This window comes from Phacochoerus africanus, chromosome X, assembly GCF_016906955.1.
Source record: "Phacochoerus africanus isolate WHEZ1 chromosome X, ROS_Pafr_v1, whole genome shotgun sequence".
Classification (NCBI taxonomy): domain Eukaryota; kingdom Metazoa; phylum Chordata; class Mammalia; order Artiodactyla; family Suidae; genus Phacochoerus; species Phacochoerus africanus.
The window spans coordinates 92,642,714-92,659,642 of NC_062560.1; the positions used below are offsets into that span (position 1 = coordinate 92,642,714).

Consider the following 16,929-nt stretch of genomic DNA (forward strand, 5'->3'; position numbering starts at 1 on the left):
TATACTGGTACAAAGCATTTAAAACTCGATCTTAAAATGAATGCTTCACTTAGATTTCCCAAGGAACCACCCTGCTATCCAGCATCTGAGTACAACTTTTTGAAAATAACTCAGTTTTCAAATGTAAAATAATGTACAGGCAAACAATTCCAAATACAGTTTTCCCTCAGTGAATACCAAATGTTGGTATAACAGGTGATGTACAGTTTCGTTGTGAATGAGAAACCATGCTAAATGAACAATTAAATTCTCTTTTAGATAATTTGAACTAATTATTGAATCTCTTTTACTCTTGGGAGAGTCCACATTAATAAAGAGATCTCATTCTTCTATAAATGCCTAGTATTAATGAAAATGCATTGATAGCACCTCTCCACCTGTTGAGAAGCTTTTCTATGGATTATATTCACTCACATCCCACTTTAAAGAAATTTTCAGGTAGACCTTTTCATTTGTGTAATCAATGAGATTTTAAATCTTAAGTTTTCAATAAGTAATACTCAATAAAATTCGTATTTTACTGATCCTACGGTAAATCTTTTCTAATTTTTTGACGTATACTTTATGTATAATAAACTGCACCTGTTTCAAGCACACGATTTGATGACTTTTGACAGCTGTATATACCCATGAAACCATGATAATCTAAATAGATCCTCAAATGTTTCCATCATCCCCAAATGTTTCTTATGCTCCTTTGTGCACTCCTATGATCACCCTGGATCTGGGCAACCACTGATTTGTTTTTCATCATTAGAGATTAGCTTCACCTTTTCTTAACCTTCACGTACATAGGACCAGACAGTATATACTTTTTGTGTGTGACTTTCTTCTAAGTAAAGCCTTTTTAAATAAAGTAGTAAATCTCGAACTTATCCAGGTTTTCATGTAGAGGAAAGTATGAAATGCTTTCTATATAGATCATACCTATACTCTAATGGCGGTAGAGTCTTAGAAGGTTTTAGGGTATATTGAAATTGAAATTAACGTTACACTTGTCCAGCGGCACTGAGAGAAGAGATAGTAAGCTTTTAACTTACGTATTTTCTTTGATGTGTTTCCTTTCAGCCAATTTAGGGGGTTTTTGAAGCATCTATAATTCCATTCAGACCAAATACAATGATATATGATGTCTGGTGGATTCAGAAAGCAAAATAATGAAGGTCTTAAGAATGACTTAATTTTTTTCTTTTTTTGGCTGCACCTGAGGCATGAGGAAGTTCCCAGGCCAGGGGCTGAACCCACCCCACAGCTGTGACCTGCACCACAGCAGTGGCGCCATATCCTTAATCCTCTGTGCCACATGGGAACTTCCTGACCTAATACTCAGAACTTAAAAGCTAAACACCAGAAGTGTAATAATTTCAGTTACCAGGATGTCAAAGTAGCTGGAATTCACTTTCTCTTGTACCTTTGTGTTAGAGGCAAATCACAAGAAAAGAGACCAATATGAGTCAACAACACCCCCAAAGTTCTGATGTACTGTGTTGATTCTTGGAGGTCTTAGAGAGCTCTGCTCTTATTAGCACTGTTCTGATAAAAATGCTGATAAATAGTTGGATCAGTGCTTTTTAACCTTTTCTGAGGTCATGGATCACTTTGAGAATATGCTGAAAACCCCTCTCCTTAGAAAAATGGTTATACACACCAAGTGTCAGGTACAGTTTATTACAGACTCCCTGAATCCAAGAGTAAGAATGAGTGACTTTGGTAAAAACACAGAAGGCACACAAGAAATCATGCATCCCAGGGCACATGGCTACTATGCTGTATGACTCAAAATGATCTTGATTGTCTGGAAGCTGAGTTGAAGTCAACATAATAAAATTGCCAAGAATGGAGGATACGGTCTAGATTTATGAATATAAGAGTAACTGTTGCCCATGCAGAAACTCTAGCTAAGCTAGGGCAAGGTTGGGAAGTAGGTGAACTAATCTGAAATGATATCTTTGGATCTCTCCTTTCAGTGCTCTTTCTGACCTTCTAGCCTCTTATTTTCCAAACATCCAGGATTGTCATGTGCCTGCTAGCTCAGTGACCCTCTCGAGTCCGTGTCCCTCAGGCAGGATTTATTGCTCAGGATTTCTCTCTACTCTTGCCGCCCTTTCAAAAGGTGGCCATTCTGGGACTGGTTCTTGTCCAGTGAACATGATCTTTCATCATTCAGGCTGATAATGAACTAGTTCTCTAAGGAATATTTATATTTTAAGAGAGGGTTTTTTTTGTTGCTGTTGTTGTCGCACTGGCAGCATGCAGAAAATCCCAGGTCAGGGATCAAACCCGCACCACAGCAGTGACACGAGCCACTGCAGTGACAACACCAGATCCTTAACTGCTAGGCTACCAGGGAATTTCAACAGAGGACTCTTGAAGACAGATAATTCTTTAATCCAAAGATACTAAATGGTGGAATCTCAAGCCCTGGAACAATTCAGAGGGGAGATACTCCTGGAAAAAGAGGCTGCCTCAGCATCTCTCAAATCAAACCAGGCGGGTTACCATCTATCTACTCCACCTACTTATAAAAGACCACTATGGGTCCGTGAAGCTTTTATCCCACTCTCCTTCATCTTCTATTTATTACATCCATGTAATACATAATATATTTATGTTTGTGATGACTCCTAAGACCCTCTAAAATACAGAAACATAAAATTTTGTTCACTAAATCTTACTTGGACAGGAAAATGGGCTCCTGTGTTATAAAGAGATTTCCAATAAGGGAACAAAACAAAGCTTTTTTCCCCCCTGCATATTCATGGGTGGATTAGAGATTAAGTAATGGGATAGGTTACTACCCAAATATTCTATAAGTTAAGCTTCTTCTACCAAATTCCTCCAGCATGATTTTCATTCAGATAGGGTACCACCTGCTTTATTTTGCTACAGGTAGTTAAATTTGAGTAGTTCCAACCAGATCCCAAACCAACATTGGCTTCTTAACCATTCAGGTTTTCTCACCACCCAAAAAGATTTCCAGGAGCTTTGCTCATTTCTTCGTTTCTGCATTTAGCAACGACGATATGCTAAAGTCAACAGAATAGTTTTGAGGCTATTATTGGTCCTTATTCTCCCCAGATTCATCTGTTTACTCAGTTACCCATTGGACGTTCATTGAATGGCTACTGTGAGTAGAATCAGAGCTAGCTCTTGTCTTAGGACAAGTGCTTGCATGCCATTATCAACAAGAGTGTGCTGACTGCAGGGGAGGAAGGCTGGAATTTGTACTACACTGCAGAGGCCCTCCAAATAATGGTGATCTAAGATAAAAAGGGATTAAAAGGTAATAATTCTTGACCAAGAACTAAGAAACCATGTATGTTGAGACCGCTTATGTCCTTTAGAGTACCACGTGACCTTCCCCCCCCCCCCCCCGATATCCTATGCTGAGAAGTTAATATTTGCAGCTCTTACACTGGGCTGTAACTCAGGTTTGAAGAACTTTCAGTAAGAACAGCTAGAAAGCAGCTTTGAGATCAAGAGGACTCAAACTTTTTCAGTCTCAGTACATCTGAGGGTGGCAATGTACACAGTGGCACAATCCTGATGACGATGGGCTAGGAGTGGAAGATGATGCGGAATTATATTCTTGGTAGGGGACACAGGAAGGGGTAAATGTAGTTTAAAGAAAACCTGGGTCATTCTTATAGGAGTCCACCCAATCTCCACAGGAGAATCCTTGAGTAAAGAGATTTTAAAAGAGAGCTTAAAGAGTTTTTTTTTAAAAGAGATTTTAATCTCTCTCTGAGATTTTAAAAAGTTGATACTAGATCCCAAATTCTTTGATTCCCAGTGTAATACTCTTTCAACTGCACCAAACTACTAATTTCAGTGCAACAAACCCAAGTTTTAGTAATAAAAGGTGGTTTTACAATGTCTACGTGGCTGTAAAACAGGTTAGAGGATCTCATAAAAGGTTCAAACCAATCTATAAAAATTTAATAATCCCACTTGTCTTTGAAGCTTTGGGTTAAAAACAAAACAAAGAAATCAGAGATGATAATGAAGGTTCCAGGAAACCAAAAAAAAAAAAAAAATCCCCTAAAATCCACCAGTATAAAGATAGCAGAGGATTGGGTGGGCAGGGTGTTAAAATTAATGGCTTATTAATTAATTTATTTTTTGCTGCAGCTGCAGCAATGCCGATCCTTAACCCACCGAGCTGGGCAGGGGCTTGAACCCGAGCCTCAGCAGCAACCTGAGCTGCTGCAGAGACAACACTGGATTCTTAACCTGCTGTGCCACAGCAGAGCCTCCCATAACCAATGGGTCTTTAACAAAATGTCACAGTACTTCCATTTGGCCCACTGTTTTTGAGTAGAGGCAGAAAGAAAATGGATCAGGATTCAGGAAAGCTAGATTATAGTGTTGACTGTGGCTCTAGCTCTCTGTGATTGCTCATCTGTAAAATGGAGAGAATTTCTGCCTTATCAAAGGCTATAGTGGAGAATGGACATACAAATTTATGAAGTGTGGTACAACTCTATTTTTGTAGAACCCACGTCTGTGGACAATGGATTTGCATTCTTTTGTTCTCTCAACCAGGGATTCTTAACGTTTTGGGAAGTCACAGAGACCTCTGAGAATCTGATGAAAGCTACCCAACCCTCTTCCTAGAAAAGAGTACATAAAAATTTCTACATTCAATTTTAGGCAGTCAATAGAACTGTGAAGCTGGAGCCATACACTCCAAAGTAAGGAGTTCCTGCAAGATATCAAGCTTGCAGACAGAAGGATTTGAGGGCTTGATGGTATTAACAGGATATGGAAACAAAAAGCAGAAGGCACTGCCATATAATGAATTCAGTGTAGTTGTTTTCGTTAAATTCGGAAATTGAAACACTGGGGTCGTGCAGTTAAATTGTTGGTCAAACATGAAATAAAATGCAGAATTATCTTCAACCTCACAGAACCTCACTGAAATTGCGGATTCTCTCAATAGATGCTTACGAATGTAAATCTTTCCACTCTTCTATTTACCTATTTCTGTCATCTTCTATTTTCAACTACGCTTCACAATTAAAACTGTTATCTTTCTTGAGTTCATTTTGAAAGTTAACTTTGAAACCTGCTGACCCTGAATCCGCTTCGTCTTAATAGGGAACAGGTAACAATCTGATCAATAGCCAAAGCCATGAAGATCCTTAGTTTACACAAGTGATTTCAATGTTGTTAAGTCACTTCATTTAAAATGCCAATAGCCTGCAAATAACCTGAGGCTTGGTTCCGGCTGGACTACTTATTTGAGAACTAAGTTAAGTTTTCTTTTACATTCACAAAGCCTATTACCTATGGCAATAAAACAGTATTTATGAATGCCTTCAGTCCTAACAGGCCCTATTAGATACCACCTTACTCTCTGATCACACTAAAAAACATTGGAAAGAAATGACTCCCCCTGTCATCAATTCTGTTCCTGGCATTTCATAAAGAAAGTTTAGTTCTGTAAGAATATGCTTCCCTGACTAATAATTGTAAAGATCAGCACTCAAAATACATATGAAGGAGTTCCTGTCGTGGCTCAGTGGTTAACGAATCCGACTAGGAACCATGAGGTTGCGGGTTCGATCCCTGGCCTTACTCAGTGGGTTAAGGATCCTGCATTGTCGTGAGCTGTGGTGTAGGTTGCAGACGTGACTCCGATCCCCAGGTTGCTGTGGCTCTGGCGTAGGCTGGTGGCTACAGCTCTGATGAGACGCCTAGCCTGGGAACCTCCGTATGCCGTGGGAGCGGCCCGAGAAATGGCAAAAAGACAAAAAATAAATAAAAATAAAAAAATAAAAAAAACCCAAAATACATATGTAAGAGGGTATGCATATCAACGACACAGTTGGTGTTTACAAAACTCATTTTAGATACTGGTCGTTAAGTCTCTGACCGAAAATTAATTGGAGTTTGTGGGCTTACTTGGATTACTTACTTCAAGCAGTATTTGCAGCATAAAATTCAAATTAAAAAATAATTTGAAGAGTCACTTGGAGTTCATTAGATTTTATGACTAGTAATTGTTTAAAATGTTTCCCTAAATTGAGATCAAGTTCACACATTAATATTTTTTGGCTTCACATTTAATTAGCAATTCAGAAGATTACTATTTTTAAAGATTTTAGCCGGCAGTTCAAGCTTCATTAACTTTATTGACTTTAGAGCTACCAAAACCTAAGAAGTGTCTTTATAAAGGATTTAAAGGCTTAAGTGGGTATCTAACTGATTTGAAAGAAGACTTTCAACACTTTATTTTTTGTGTCTGAAATACAAATCAAAAGACATTTTTGTTACATATCGTGGTCACAAGCTTGACATTCTTTTCAGTCTGGGGTGACTTAATACAGGTACTTTAAAACCTCCGTTTTAAAAACAATACATTTTACTTTGGAGGGAAACAGTTCATTAAAACATACATGGGTACAGAGCTATTATTTTTCATTATTTTAGTGTTTATGAACAACAAACTTGGAGAGCACGCCCTCTAACTGAAAATTTGGTCCTCAAAATATATAAGTATTCCTCCTATAACAAAAACACATTAAACTATACTGTTGAAAAAAAAAAAACCCAAAAACCAGATACTTGGCATAGGCCTCTGAGTGAGCTTGAAAAACAAGTCTGGAGGTGTTTCAACTGTATGGAGGAACATGGCAGAATCTACCTAGAAACATTTGGCAGAGGAACTGGCCTGGTGCTATTGGGGTGGTTCTGCCTCAGAGGGAGGATAGAGGGTGCTTGGCAGAGTGCTGAAGACTCAACAACAGCCACAGAACCACTTACTCAAAGTTAACCAAAATTCAGTACAGAATAATATACAACAACAGCAGAATAATCGCAGCAGTTATTCAATGCCTGGAAAGCGAGTCGTGAGCTTAGAACAAATACCTCAGCAGCAACAACGGTCAAGAGGTTTATAAGACTTTGAAGATGAACAAAATTCATCATTCACAGATGATGTCTTGCGCACATGTACATCAGTTTCCAGGACCTTAGGGGACAACCACAAAACATAACAAAGGAAGAATAAATCCAAGCTGTTTAACTTTCCACCATTCTCTTGAGTATTAAGCCCAGACCACCCTTGGCCACTTGCAGGGGTGTCTTTTCTTCTTTATTCTCAATGTAAATACTTGCTCCTTGGGACACCAGCAGTTTTGCTTCTTCCACTCTCTCTTCATCACAGGCTAAGTGTCTGAAATCAAGGACCACAAAGGCCGATTAATCATTTTTAATTCTACCTAATGGTTAGGATTTTCGGACAGGTAGTCTAAACTGCATTATTAAGTAGCGTAATATTGGAAAGTTATTTAATCTGGAAAGGAAAAGCAGCTTTACATGGGGAAGACTGTTAATAGGTTACCAACCAGTGGAAAAGCCTTATGATACCAGATCATAAATCACAATTCTGGTCCGACTACAAGAGAAGGGATCTAAATACCAGACTAAGGAACAACTTCCTTATTTTATGGAGATGAGTAGTTTATACCAAACACATGCAATATTTCTGGCCTAGAATCTAGAAAACCCTCAGTTCATAATCTGCTAATAGGAAAATGTGAGGTTTCAAGTTTGGAAAAGCAGTTTAAACATTTTTAGATCATCTCATTCTTAGAGAGAGCTTGTAAGTTAGTGCGCTACTGTTACCACCATTTTACACCTGAAATTGCCACAGAGGTTAATATCTTTGCCTATGATAACATGGCTAAGCTGTTAGTAAGGGGGAAACCTTGTCAGGCACTTACAGGTGGCATATGAGACACAATATTTGACTTGAGCCTCGTCACCATCTAGTGAGGGAGGAATTATGATGCTCATATTACAGATGAGGAAATGAGACTCAGGAAAGTTAAGTAACTTCTCCAAGTTACTTAATATAAAGTATTTAATATAGTTGTTAAGTGGTTGAGTTTGGATGGGTAAATAGCATCGAGCTCTTCCCAGGAGCCTCTACTGCCTGACTCTTAAAACTTCTTCCAGGCCACCCTGCCTTTTTTATTTGAAGAAAACGGCTAGAATATACATGTTTTTCTAAACAAAGTCACTCAGAACTACAGAAAAGATTTTTCAAATTTAGAGTTCAGAAAACATTACTTTTAAAAAAACTGAATCCGACTTTGGATTAAAAAGAAGCCTCATGTAATTTCTGGTTCAAAAAAGTCACCATTCAGAGTTGCCGTCATGGCCCAGTGGAAATGAATCCGACTAGGAACCATGAGGTTGCGGATTCGACTCCTGGCCTCACTCAGTGGGTTAAGGATCTGGCATGGCCGTGAGCTGTGGTGTAGGCCGGCAGCTATAGCTCTGATTTGACCCCTACCCTGGGAACCTCCATATGCCATGGATGTGGCCCTAAAAAAAGCAAAAAAAAAAAAAAGTCACCATTCGGTAAGGAATTAAAGTGGCCAAGTGCTGTAGAAAAAATATCAAGGTTGAGGACAGCTTGAGGTGATACATAAATCAATTCCAGACGGATGAGAGTTAAAGGAAAAACAATAACCAAACCAATGCAGTGTTTAAAAAAACCTGACAATAAAATAAGGTGAATAGTTAACTAATTTCAGGGTGAGGGGGCACTTTCTAATCATGAGGGAAGATTAACAGGCTTGACTATGTTGAAGTTGAAAACTTCTGCTATTTCAAAAAACATTAAAAAAATTCATGAATGATATGAAAAGACCAAACTGGGAAAAATATTTTCAACTGACACGGCAGAAGGTTAATATTTGTAATATGTCCAGTCAAGGATACATAAAAAAATCAGTACAAATGAATTAGTTTCCCAAAAGGAAACAGAGAAAGGGACACGAGAAGTTACAATTTAGAGAAGAGATGCAATTAGTCATAGACATTAAAAAAATGTTTAGCTTCACGGATGATACAAAAAAATGTAAATTACAAGTCTGAAATACCATTTTTTTTTCATAAGAAAAGGATGTTTTTCGGTGTTGATGAGGGGTTAACACCCACCCTCAAGCTACTGCTGGGAGGATACAATGTCAAAACTCCTCTGGAAGCAATCTGGCAATATATACCATCAGTCTTAACAAGCATGTATCTGACTCGACTTCTAGGAGTCTATACGAGATAATAATCAGCAATTTTTGTATAAAGTTAGTCAAATATGCATTTTTTATAAATAATGGAAAACTCAAAAAATGTAAACGTAGGAGTTCCCACTGTGGCTCAGCAGTAATGAACCCGACTAGGATCTATATGAGGCTGGGTTCGACCCCTGGCCTCAAATCAGTGGGTTAAGGATCTGGCACTGATGTGAGCTGTGGTGTAGGTCACAGACATAGCTTGGATCTGGCATTGCTGTGGTGTAGGCCGGCAGCTGTAGCTCTCATTCTACCCCTAGCCTGGGAACCTCCATAGGCAGCACCTGTGGCCCTAAAAAGCCAAAAAAACAAAACAAGATGATAAAACCTTAAATGTACATAAGAGGGGAATTATTAAATTATAAAATCCATAAAATGGAGTTGGGTATAGCCATTCAAAAACCTTGTAGAGATATTCATTATTTTGGAAAATGCTCGCAATGTGCTATGAGGTGAAAAGAACAATGTAAGACTACATAGACAGTATGGTCCCAATTTTACCAAGAAAAAAAAAGCATATGTAAAATCTGCATATTTGCATATAAGACAGAGGGAGGAAATATGTTAAAATGTTATCAGGTGGCTACTTCTGGGTGGCGAGACGATAGGCATTTTGAATTTTTACCTTTCTACTTCTGTGTACTTTCAATTTTTTTTGCCATATACATGTATTACATTTATAAGCAGAATAAAAAAGAAATGATGTGTAAGAATTAGTGCAAGAGGGCTGATGTCAGGCAGAATACAAATGACTGCTACTTGTCACTTACAGAGGAGTGTTACCCTCAGTGTCTTGGATGTTTGTGGATGCTTTGTAGTACAGAAGGATATGAATCATCTTCAAGTTACCCTTGGCTGCTGCCCGGTGCATTGCTGTAGCCTCATAATGGTCCTTGGCATCTGGATTAGCCCCGCCTTCCAGTAACATGACCGCAATCTGGAAAGATAGGGAAGAAAAACAAGGCACAGATCTAGCTGTCTGTGCGTACTGGTTGGGAACTCAAAGAGAAGTAGCCTGGGAATGGAACCCTACCTCATGCCTGTTTTTGGAAGCTGCATAATGTAGGGGAGTACAGCCATTTTGATTGACAGCATTGACTTGAGCTCCTTTTCCCAGAAGGGCTTTCACAATCTCATCCCTGCCGGCAGAAGCAGCAATATGGAGAGGAGACCAACCTGCCTGTGAAAGAGGTGGGGCAGAACAAAAGCCAGGGAGAAAAGGCACAGGGATTGAGGCTAAGATTTAGGCAGGGTTTACAACGAGCTGTGTGTGAACGGTTTAAAAAGGAATATCCTCCCCCCACCCCTCGGCCCCTGCGCCATTAAGCACTGCAGGACCTTTGCAACCCAGATGTATACAAAAGAAAAGCACCCATAATCTCTAACATGGACATAATGCCTAAGTCTAATTCGAATGTGTTTTTAAATTGGGGTAACCGGATGTCAAGTCCTGTGAGCTGCACTTGCCACAATTTTCACTTAGGATTACGTTTTAAGAACTTTCTATGTCATTCTTTGGAACCATAACTTTATTGGTTGCATATTATCTTATTATTTGGATATACCTCCTCTATTCAACCATCCCTCCATTATGTTTTTTTTTTTGTCTTTTTGCCATTTCTTGGGCCGCTCCCGCGGCATATGGAGCTTCCCAGGCTAGGGGTCTAATCGGCGCTGTAGCTGCCAGCCTACGCCAGAGCCACGGCAACGCAGGATTCGAGCCGCGTCTGCAACCTACACCACAGCTCATGGCAACGCCAGATCGTTAACCCACTGAGCAAGGCCAGGGATCGAACCCGCAATCTCATGGTTCCTAGTCGGATTTGTTAACCACTGCGCCACGACGGGAACTCCCATTATGTTGTTTTTATTTCTTTGCCATTATAAATATTAATTCATGAGCATCCTTGAAAAGGAATCTGCCTACAAAAGTTTCTTTCCTCATTCTTCACAAGTCTTACCCTCATGTAACCAACACCATTACAGTAAGTGTCCATATGACAAAAAAAAAATATCTAGGCCCTTATCCAGGCAATATTCACCAAAAAAAATTTCCAACATAATAAATAGGGTTCCAGAGGTCCCGTTGTGGCACAGTGGAAACGAATCTGACTAGTATCTATGAGGATGTGGGTTTGATCCCTGGCCTCCGTCAGTAAGTCAGGGATCTGGCGTTATGGTGAGCTGTGGTGTAGGTCGCAGACGCGGCTCAGATCCAGCGTGGCTGTGGCTGTGGCATAGGCCAGCAGCTGTAGCTCTGATTCGACCCCTAGCCTGGAAACTTCCATACACCTTGGCTGCAGCCCTTAAAAAAAGCAAAAAAAAAAATAAAAAATAGGGTTTATAGTCTCTTAGGGGTCACTGTGATAAGCCTTGATCTGCGTATTTACCTTAAATTACAGGGTAAGAGTGGCAAAATGAACATTCTGAAATATCGCAACCACTAGTCCTGTATTTGGACTCTGGGGCCATGCTGTAACTTCTAAGTCATAAAGGTTAAAATTTGTTTGTTAGCGTCATACTCGGGCTTCGATAAACACCAGTCTGGAGTTTAAAGATAACTGGGAAATTTATCAACTCTGCCTAGTACTCACATCATCTTTATCATTCACTGGCACACCAAGTTGCAGCAAGAATTCAACAATTTCTGTATGTCCTGCTGAGCATGCCCAATGCAATGCAGTTCTGCTGTCCTACACGGGAAACAGAGAAGCAATAAGATCAACATTTCTTGAAGAGAAACAGAAGAACTAAAGCAAGAAAGCAGAAAGAATTAATATTAGAGCCGGTAAACCTACAGTTTGGAAACAAGAAATGGAGAGCACTGGCTCCTCAGGTAGGTAACCTGAATCCTTACTACTTACATAAGAAAGACCAAGGTTTAGTGATATGGGGAGAATGCACTGATGAATGTAAGTAATTCTGGGAGGAACAGAGTCATGAGAGCAACAGAGTAAAAGACTGATTTCAGCGCTTTGGCAGAAATAGAGCTTTGGCCATTTATATTATCTATGTACTTTAACGTCCAGTACTGTGCTAAGAGTTTTACATGCATCTTGTCCTATAATCCCCATGATCCCATTCAATGGATATTATCCCCACTTTAGAGATGAAGAAGCTAAGATTTCTCAGGGGAAGCAACCTGTTCAAGGTCACCCAGCTAGCAAACGGTGAAGCTGGGACACAAACCCATCTGTCTGCTCTGAATTTCCTTGGTGCTCTAGAAAGAACAGATGAATCTTATGGGAAATACATGTTCATAAACCTAGTTGAGATTCTCTATATAACCATTTAAAAAACATACCACACACAGAACTAGAGAGCAACACTACTTAAAAAACATAAAAAGTTAGGAGTTAGTTTTCTTTCTCAAAGGGAACTTTTTTTTTTTCAGTTGACTGCTGTATTTCTTAGCCCTATGTAATAGAAAAAGGTATTTTAAACTTTATCACGAAAATTTCAAACTGGGAGTTCCCATGGTGGCACAGCGGTAACAAACCCAACTATCATCCTTGAGGACACGGGTTCAATCCCTGGCCTCGCTCAGTGGGTTAAGGATCCAGCATTGCCGTGAGCTGTGGTGTAGGTCACAGACATGGCTCGGATCCTGTGTTGCTGTGGCTGTGGTGTAGGCTGGCAGCTGTATCTCTGATTCCACCCCTAGCCCGGGAACTTCCATATGCCGCGGGTGCAGCCCTAAAAAGATGAAAAAAAATTTCAAACTGATATAAAAATAGAGGGAATATAATACAAACTCATGTGCCTATCACCTATATTTTATAAATGTTTTGCCATATTTGCATCATCTGCTTTTTTCCCTGGTGCGATTTTTAAAAACAAATCTTAAATATGACTTTTCATCCCTAAAGATGTATCTAAAAAATAAGACACTTTACTACATAGCTATTATACCTATTAAAATGAACAGTAACTCCTTTATAACACCAAATACCCAGTCTTTATTCAGATTTCCCCAACTCTCCTGCAGCTGGCTTTGTTTCAGTCATGATCCATACATGGTCCTTAAGTTGCAACTGTTTGTTGTGTTTCTTGTCTTTTGATCTTGAATAGTTTCTCCCATTTTTATGCCATTCATTTGATGAAGAATGGTTAGAAATATTATTAAATCTTAACTTAATATTGTTAAATTAAATCGAAAGTATTAAATATTACCAGACCAAAATGATGGTAAACTAGGCAAAGGCATTTTCAGGTTGAGCAATAAAGGAAAGTTCCAGAAAAAAGTCTTCCGATTTCTCTCTTTCCAAAGACACAAAATGGAGATTTGATTTGTAAGTACGTGCTTAGCACGATACCTGTCCTATCGGAGACAATCTATAAATATTTGTTGGTTTGCTGAAGGCACCGTGAATCTTGAAGTATGTGGGTCCTTTAAGCAGGAGGGCAGAAAGAAACACTTCCCAAGGTCCACTCCTGTTCCACCTCTGCCTAGAATGTCCGTTCATCCGCGGGGAAATCTCACTCATCCTTCCAAAATAAAACCAACCTTCCCTCCTTTGCAAAGCCTTTTCAGTTACGACAACATTTGGCTTTTCTAATCGAGATTAAATCAGGTCTTTCTATGACAGGTGCTTCTGAAAGCACCACGTCAACTTCCCTCCCGGGTATTTACCACTATCTATAATTGGATATGATTGGGGATTATTTTATTAACGTCTGCCCCTTCCATTCGACTGTATCCCCAGCTCCCAGCAAACTGCCAGGCACAGAAGAGGAGTTCAGTTACAAGCGTTCCATCGAGTAAAATCACCAATGAATGCAAGGAAACACGTTTCAAAACACCAAAAACTTTCCTTCTCACGGATAACTCAAAGATGGGGCGTTTTTGAGAAACGCGCTAAACGTTCTAGAAATATCCAATATGCAGCAAGCTAAGTACTGGGGGGGGGGGAACCCCGCAAACAAACAGAAAAACAGTGACGGTCTGCAGGGCTAGCTCCGGCCGCCTGATCTCAAGGCCTGAGATGACCCTGGGGTAAGGATGGGGGGGTGGGGGAGGGGATCTAGCCTTCTCGGAACCGGCCTCCCCCTGGGCTGGGCTGGGCTGGGCTGGGCTGGGCTGGGCTGGGCTGGGCCGGGCAGCCACGTTGGGCTCCGCGGCCACGTTGGGCTCCGCAGCCACCGCCGCCGCCTGCGGAGAGGCCCCAGCGCTGTTTTACCTGGTCAGTCCTAGTGGCCAGGGATTTATCGGCCAGGATCCTCTCCTTCAACTCCTCCAGCTTTCCGCTGTAGGCCAGGTTGCAGACCATTAGGTTAGACACACACCCCTCCATTTCGCTTTCCCAGGATCTCGGTGAAGCCAGACGAAAGACCGCCTCACGTCGCCGGCTCCCACTGCCAATCAAAAAAGCCAGTGGAATCCACCAATCACCGATCTCCCTCGTTCCTTTGCTTCTTTTCCCATCGCAGGGCGCCTCTGGGAGTTGAAGTTCGAGTGCAGTTCCGGGAGGGGAGGCGCCTTTCCCGCTCTCTCCAACTCGGCCCCTAGAAGCGGGGAACTACGAGTCCCAGGGTCCCTTGCGGCCGCCGTAGTCAAGTGGCCGGTGGAATTGGCCCAGGATGACAGCTGGAGAATGGAGTCAGGTACGGGGAGCGGCTTCTTGTGGAACTGGGGTGGGTGGTCGCAGTTGGGGCATTGAGTCGGTGACGCCAAATGGGTGCGGAATCACGGTGAGAGGGTTATGGGAGCCTAAAAGTCCTGTCCCTCGGGGGCCCTGACTTGCAGTGGTAAGCGGAAGGGAAAACGGTAGTAACTGAACACTACCTTCAGAACTCGAACCGGTGCCTGTGGCCACCTTACCCCTCGCTGCTGCCACCGCCAAAGGAATGGAATTAATTAGGGGTCAGTTATTCTGACATCTCGGCGGAGTGGCATTAGGGCAAAATTCAGTAACAGCAGTGAGAGCACATGACACCGTAGTAAGGTGATGTGCCAGGGTGATGCCAAAGGCAGGGTGTGATGCCATAGGAGCCACTTGATATCTGAGAGATCTCGGTGAGTTCATGGCCTGGTGACATCACAACTTGATGAGGGTCATCTTGACACTGTGGTATGGTGTTGGCTCTTTAATATCATGATAGTGAAGATGACACTGAGGCTTTACTAGAACTATTAAACTAATAGTGTTTCTATTTATAGAAATCCTAACTAGTGCCATAGCAGAAGAGATGCAAGGCTTATCCTTTATAGGACATATCCAGAAGGACATCATGCCAAAACCAGGTAATAATAAGAATATACTCGGAGTTCCTGTCGTGGCGCAGCGGAAACGAATCCGACTAGGAACCATGAGGTTGCAGGTTCGATCCTTGGCATCGCTCAGTGGGTTAAGGATCCGACGTTGCCCTGAGCTGTGGTAGAGGTTGCAGACGCGGCTCGAATCTGGCGTTGCTGTGGCTGTGGCGTAGGCTGGCAGCTGTAGCTCTGTTTCGACCCCTAGCCTGGGACCTCCTGGGACCTCCATATGCCGTGGGTGCGGCCCTGAAAAGACAAAAAGACCAAAAAAAAAAAAAAAAGAATGCACTCAAGAAAGAGACTGCTTACGTTTATATTTACCCTGCTGTGGTGTAGAATGTGGTTGTATAAAAAGCCAGATAATAAATATTTTAGACTTTGTGGACCAAAAGGCAAAATTGTGGATAATTTGTAGGTACCTATATGACAAGAGAGAAAACAAATTTCAACAAAGGTTTATTGATGAAATTCAAAATATAATAATAATTGAGTACTTTTTGGTAATATGAGACTACTGATGAGAATAATGGAATTCTTTTTTGGAGGGATGACATTTTGTTTATTTGAGGCTAGTAGTCAGTGCTGCCTATCATCAAAATTGCTTCAAATGTGCATCTGTTAATGCTGATCTGTGATGAGATTTTATCTATTATGCCATTTTTATCTTTGTGTCTTTTCACATAGATAGGTACTGCCAAATATCAATGTGACTCCACAAACATAGTCTTATAGTCTTATTTTTTATTTAAATACATTTTACATTCTTTTTTTTTTTTTTTAATGGCTGTGCCTGTGGCATATGCAGGTTCCTGGACCAGGGATTGATTCTGAGCTGCTGGGCAGCTGTGGCAACTCTGGGTCTTTAACCTATTGTGTCGGGCTGGGAACTGAACCTGCAGCTCTGCAATGACCCAAGCCACTGCACTTGGATTCTTAACCCACTGTGCCACAGCAGGAATGCCTACATTCTTTTTTTTTTTTTTAATATATTATCTTCCATCGTGGTCTATCCCAGGAGATTAGATATACGTCCCTGTGCTGTACAGTAGGACCTCATTGCTTGTCTATTCTGAATGCAATAGTTTGCATCTACCAACCCCAAACTCCCAGTCCATCCCACCCCCTTCCCCTCCCCCTTGGCAACCATAAGTCTGTTCTTTTGTTGTTGTTGTTGTTGTTGTTGTTGTTGTTGCTGCTGCTATTTCTTGGGCCGCTCCCGCGGCATATGGAGATTCCCAGGCTAGGGGTCGAATCGGAGCTGTAGCCTCTGGCCTATGCCAGAGCCACAGCAACTCGGGATCCGAGCCGCGTCTGCAACCTACACCACAGCTCACGGCAACGCCGGATCATTAACCCACTGAGCAAGGGCAGGGACCGAACCCGCAACCTCATGGTTCCTAGTCGGATTCTTTAACCACTGCGCCACGACGGGAACTCCCATAAGTCTGTTCTTAATGTCTGTGTCTGTTTCTGTTTTATAGACGGGTTCATTTGTGCCATATTTTAGATTCCACATATAAGTGATATCATATAGTATTTGTCCTTCTCTTTCTGACTTACTTCACTTAGTACGATAATCGCTAGTTG

General features: G+C 41.2%; 2 protein-coding genes across 4 annotated transcripts in view; one reads left to right on the forward strand and one right to left on the reverse strand.

Annotated features, from left to right (window-relative positions):
* Positions 1-6,208: 6,208 nt before the first annotated feature.
* On the reverse strand, positions 6,209-14,469 carry PSMD10 (proteasome 26S subunit, non-ATPase 10). Of its 2 annotated transcripts, none has more exons than XM_047764582.1 (5): positions 14,267-14,469; positions 11,681-11,779; positions 10,120-10,266; positions 9,857-10,023; positions 6,209-7,180 (listed from the first exon to the last, which is right to left on the reverse strand). In XM_047764582.1, exons 1-5 carry the CDS (start codon positions 14,378-14,380, stop codon positions 7,027-7,029), a joined length of 681 nt encoding a protein of 226 aa, XP_047620538.1. In that variant the 5' UTR covers positions 14,381-14,469; the 3' UTR covers positions 6,209-7,026. The 2 variants fall into 2 exon arrangements, with proteins under 2 accessions (XP_047620538.1, XP_047620539.1); XM_047764583.1 differs by having other exon boundaries at positions 9,936-10,023; positions 14,267-14,435.
* The window catches only part of ATG4A (autophagy related 4A cysteine peptidase), an 83,187-nt gene continuing 78,088 nt past the window's right edge, over positions 11,831-16,929 (forward strand). The window contains exons 1-3 of one of the 2 annotated variants that reach the window (XM_047764579.1): positions 11,831-11,922; positions 14,517-14,690; positions 15,247-15,330. In XM_047764579.1, the coding sequence (XP_047620535.1) occupies positions 11,901-11,922; positions 14,517-14,690; positions 15,247-15,330 (280 nt within the window). In that variant the 5' untranslated portion in view covers positions 11,831-11,900. The remainder of the gene's footprint in view (positions 11,923-14,516; positions 14,691-15,246; positions 15,331-16,929) is intronic. The other variant, XM_047764581.1, reaches the window with a different exon arrangement.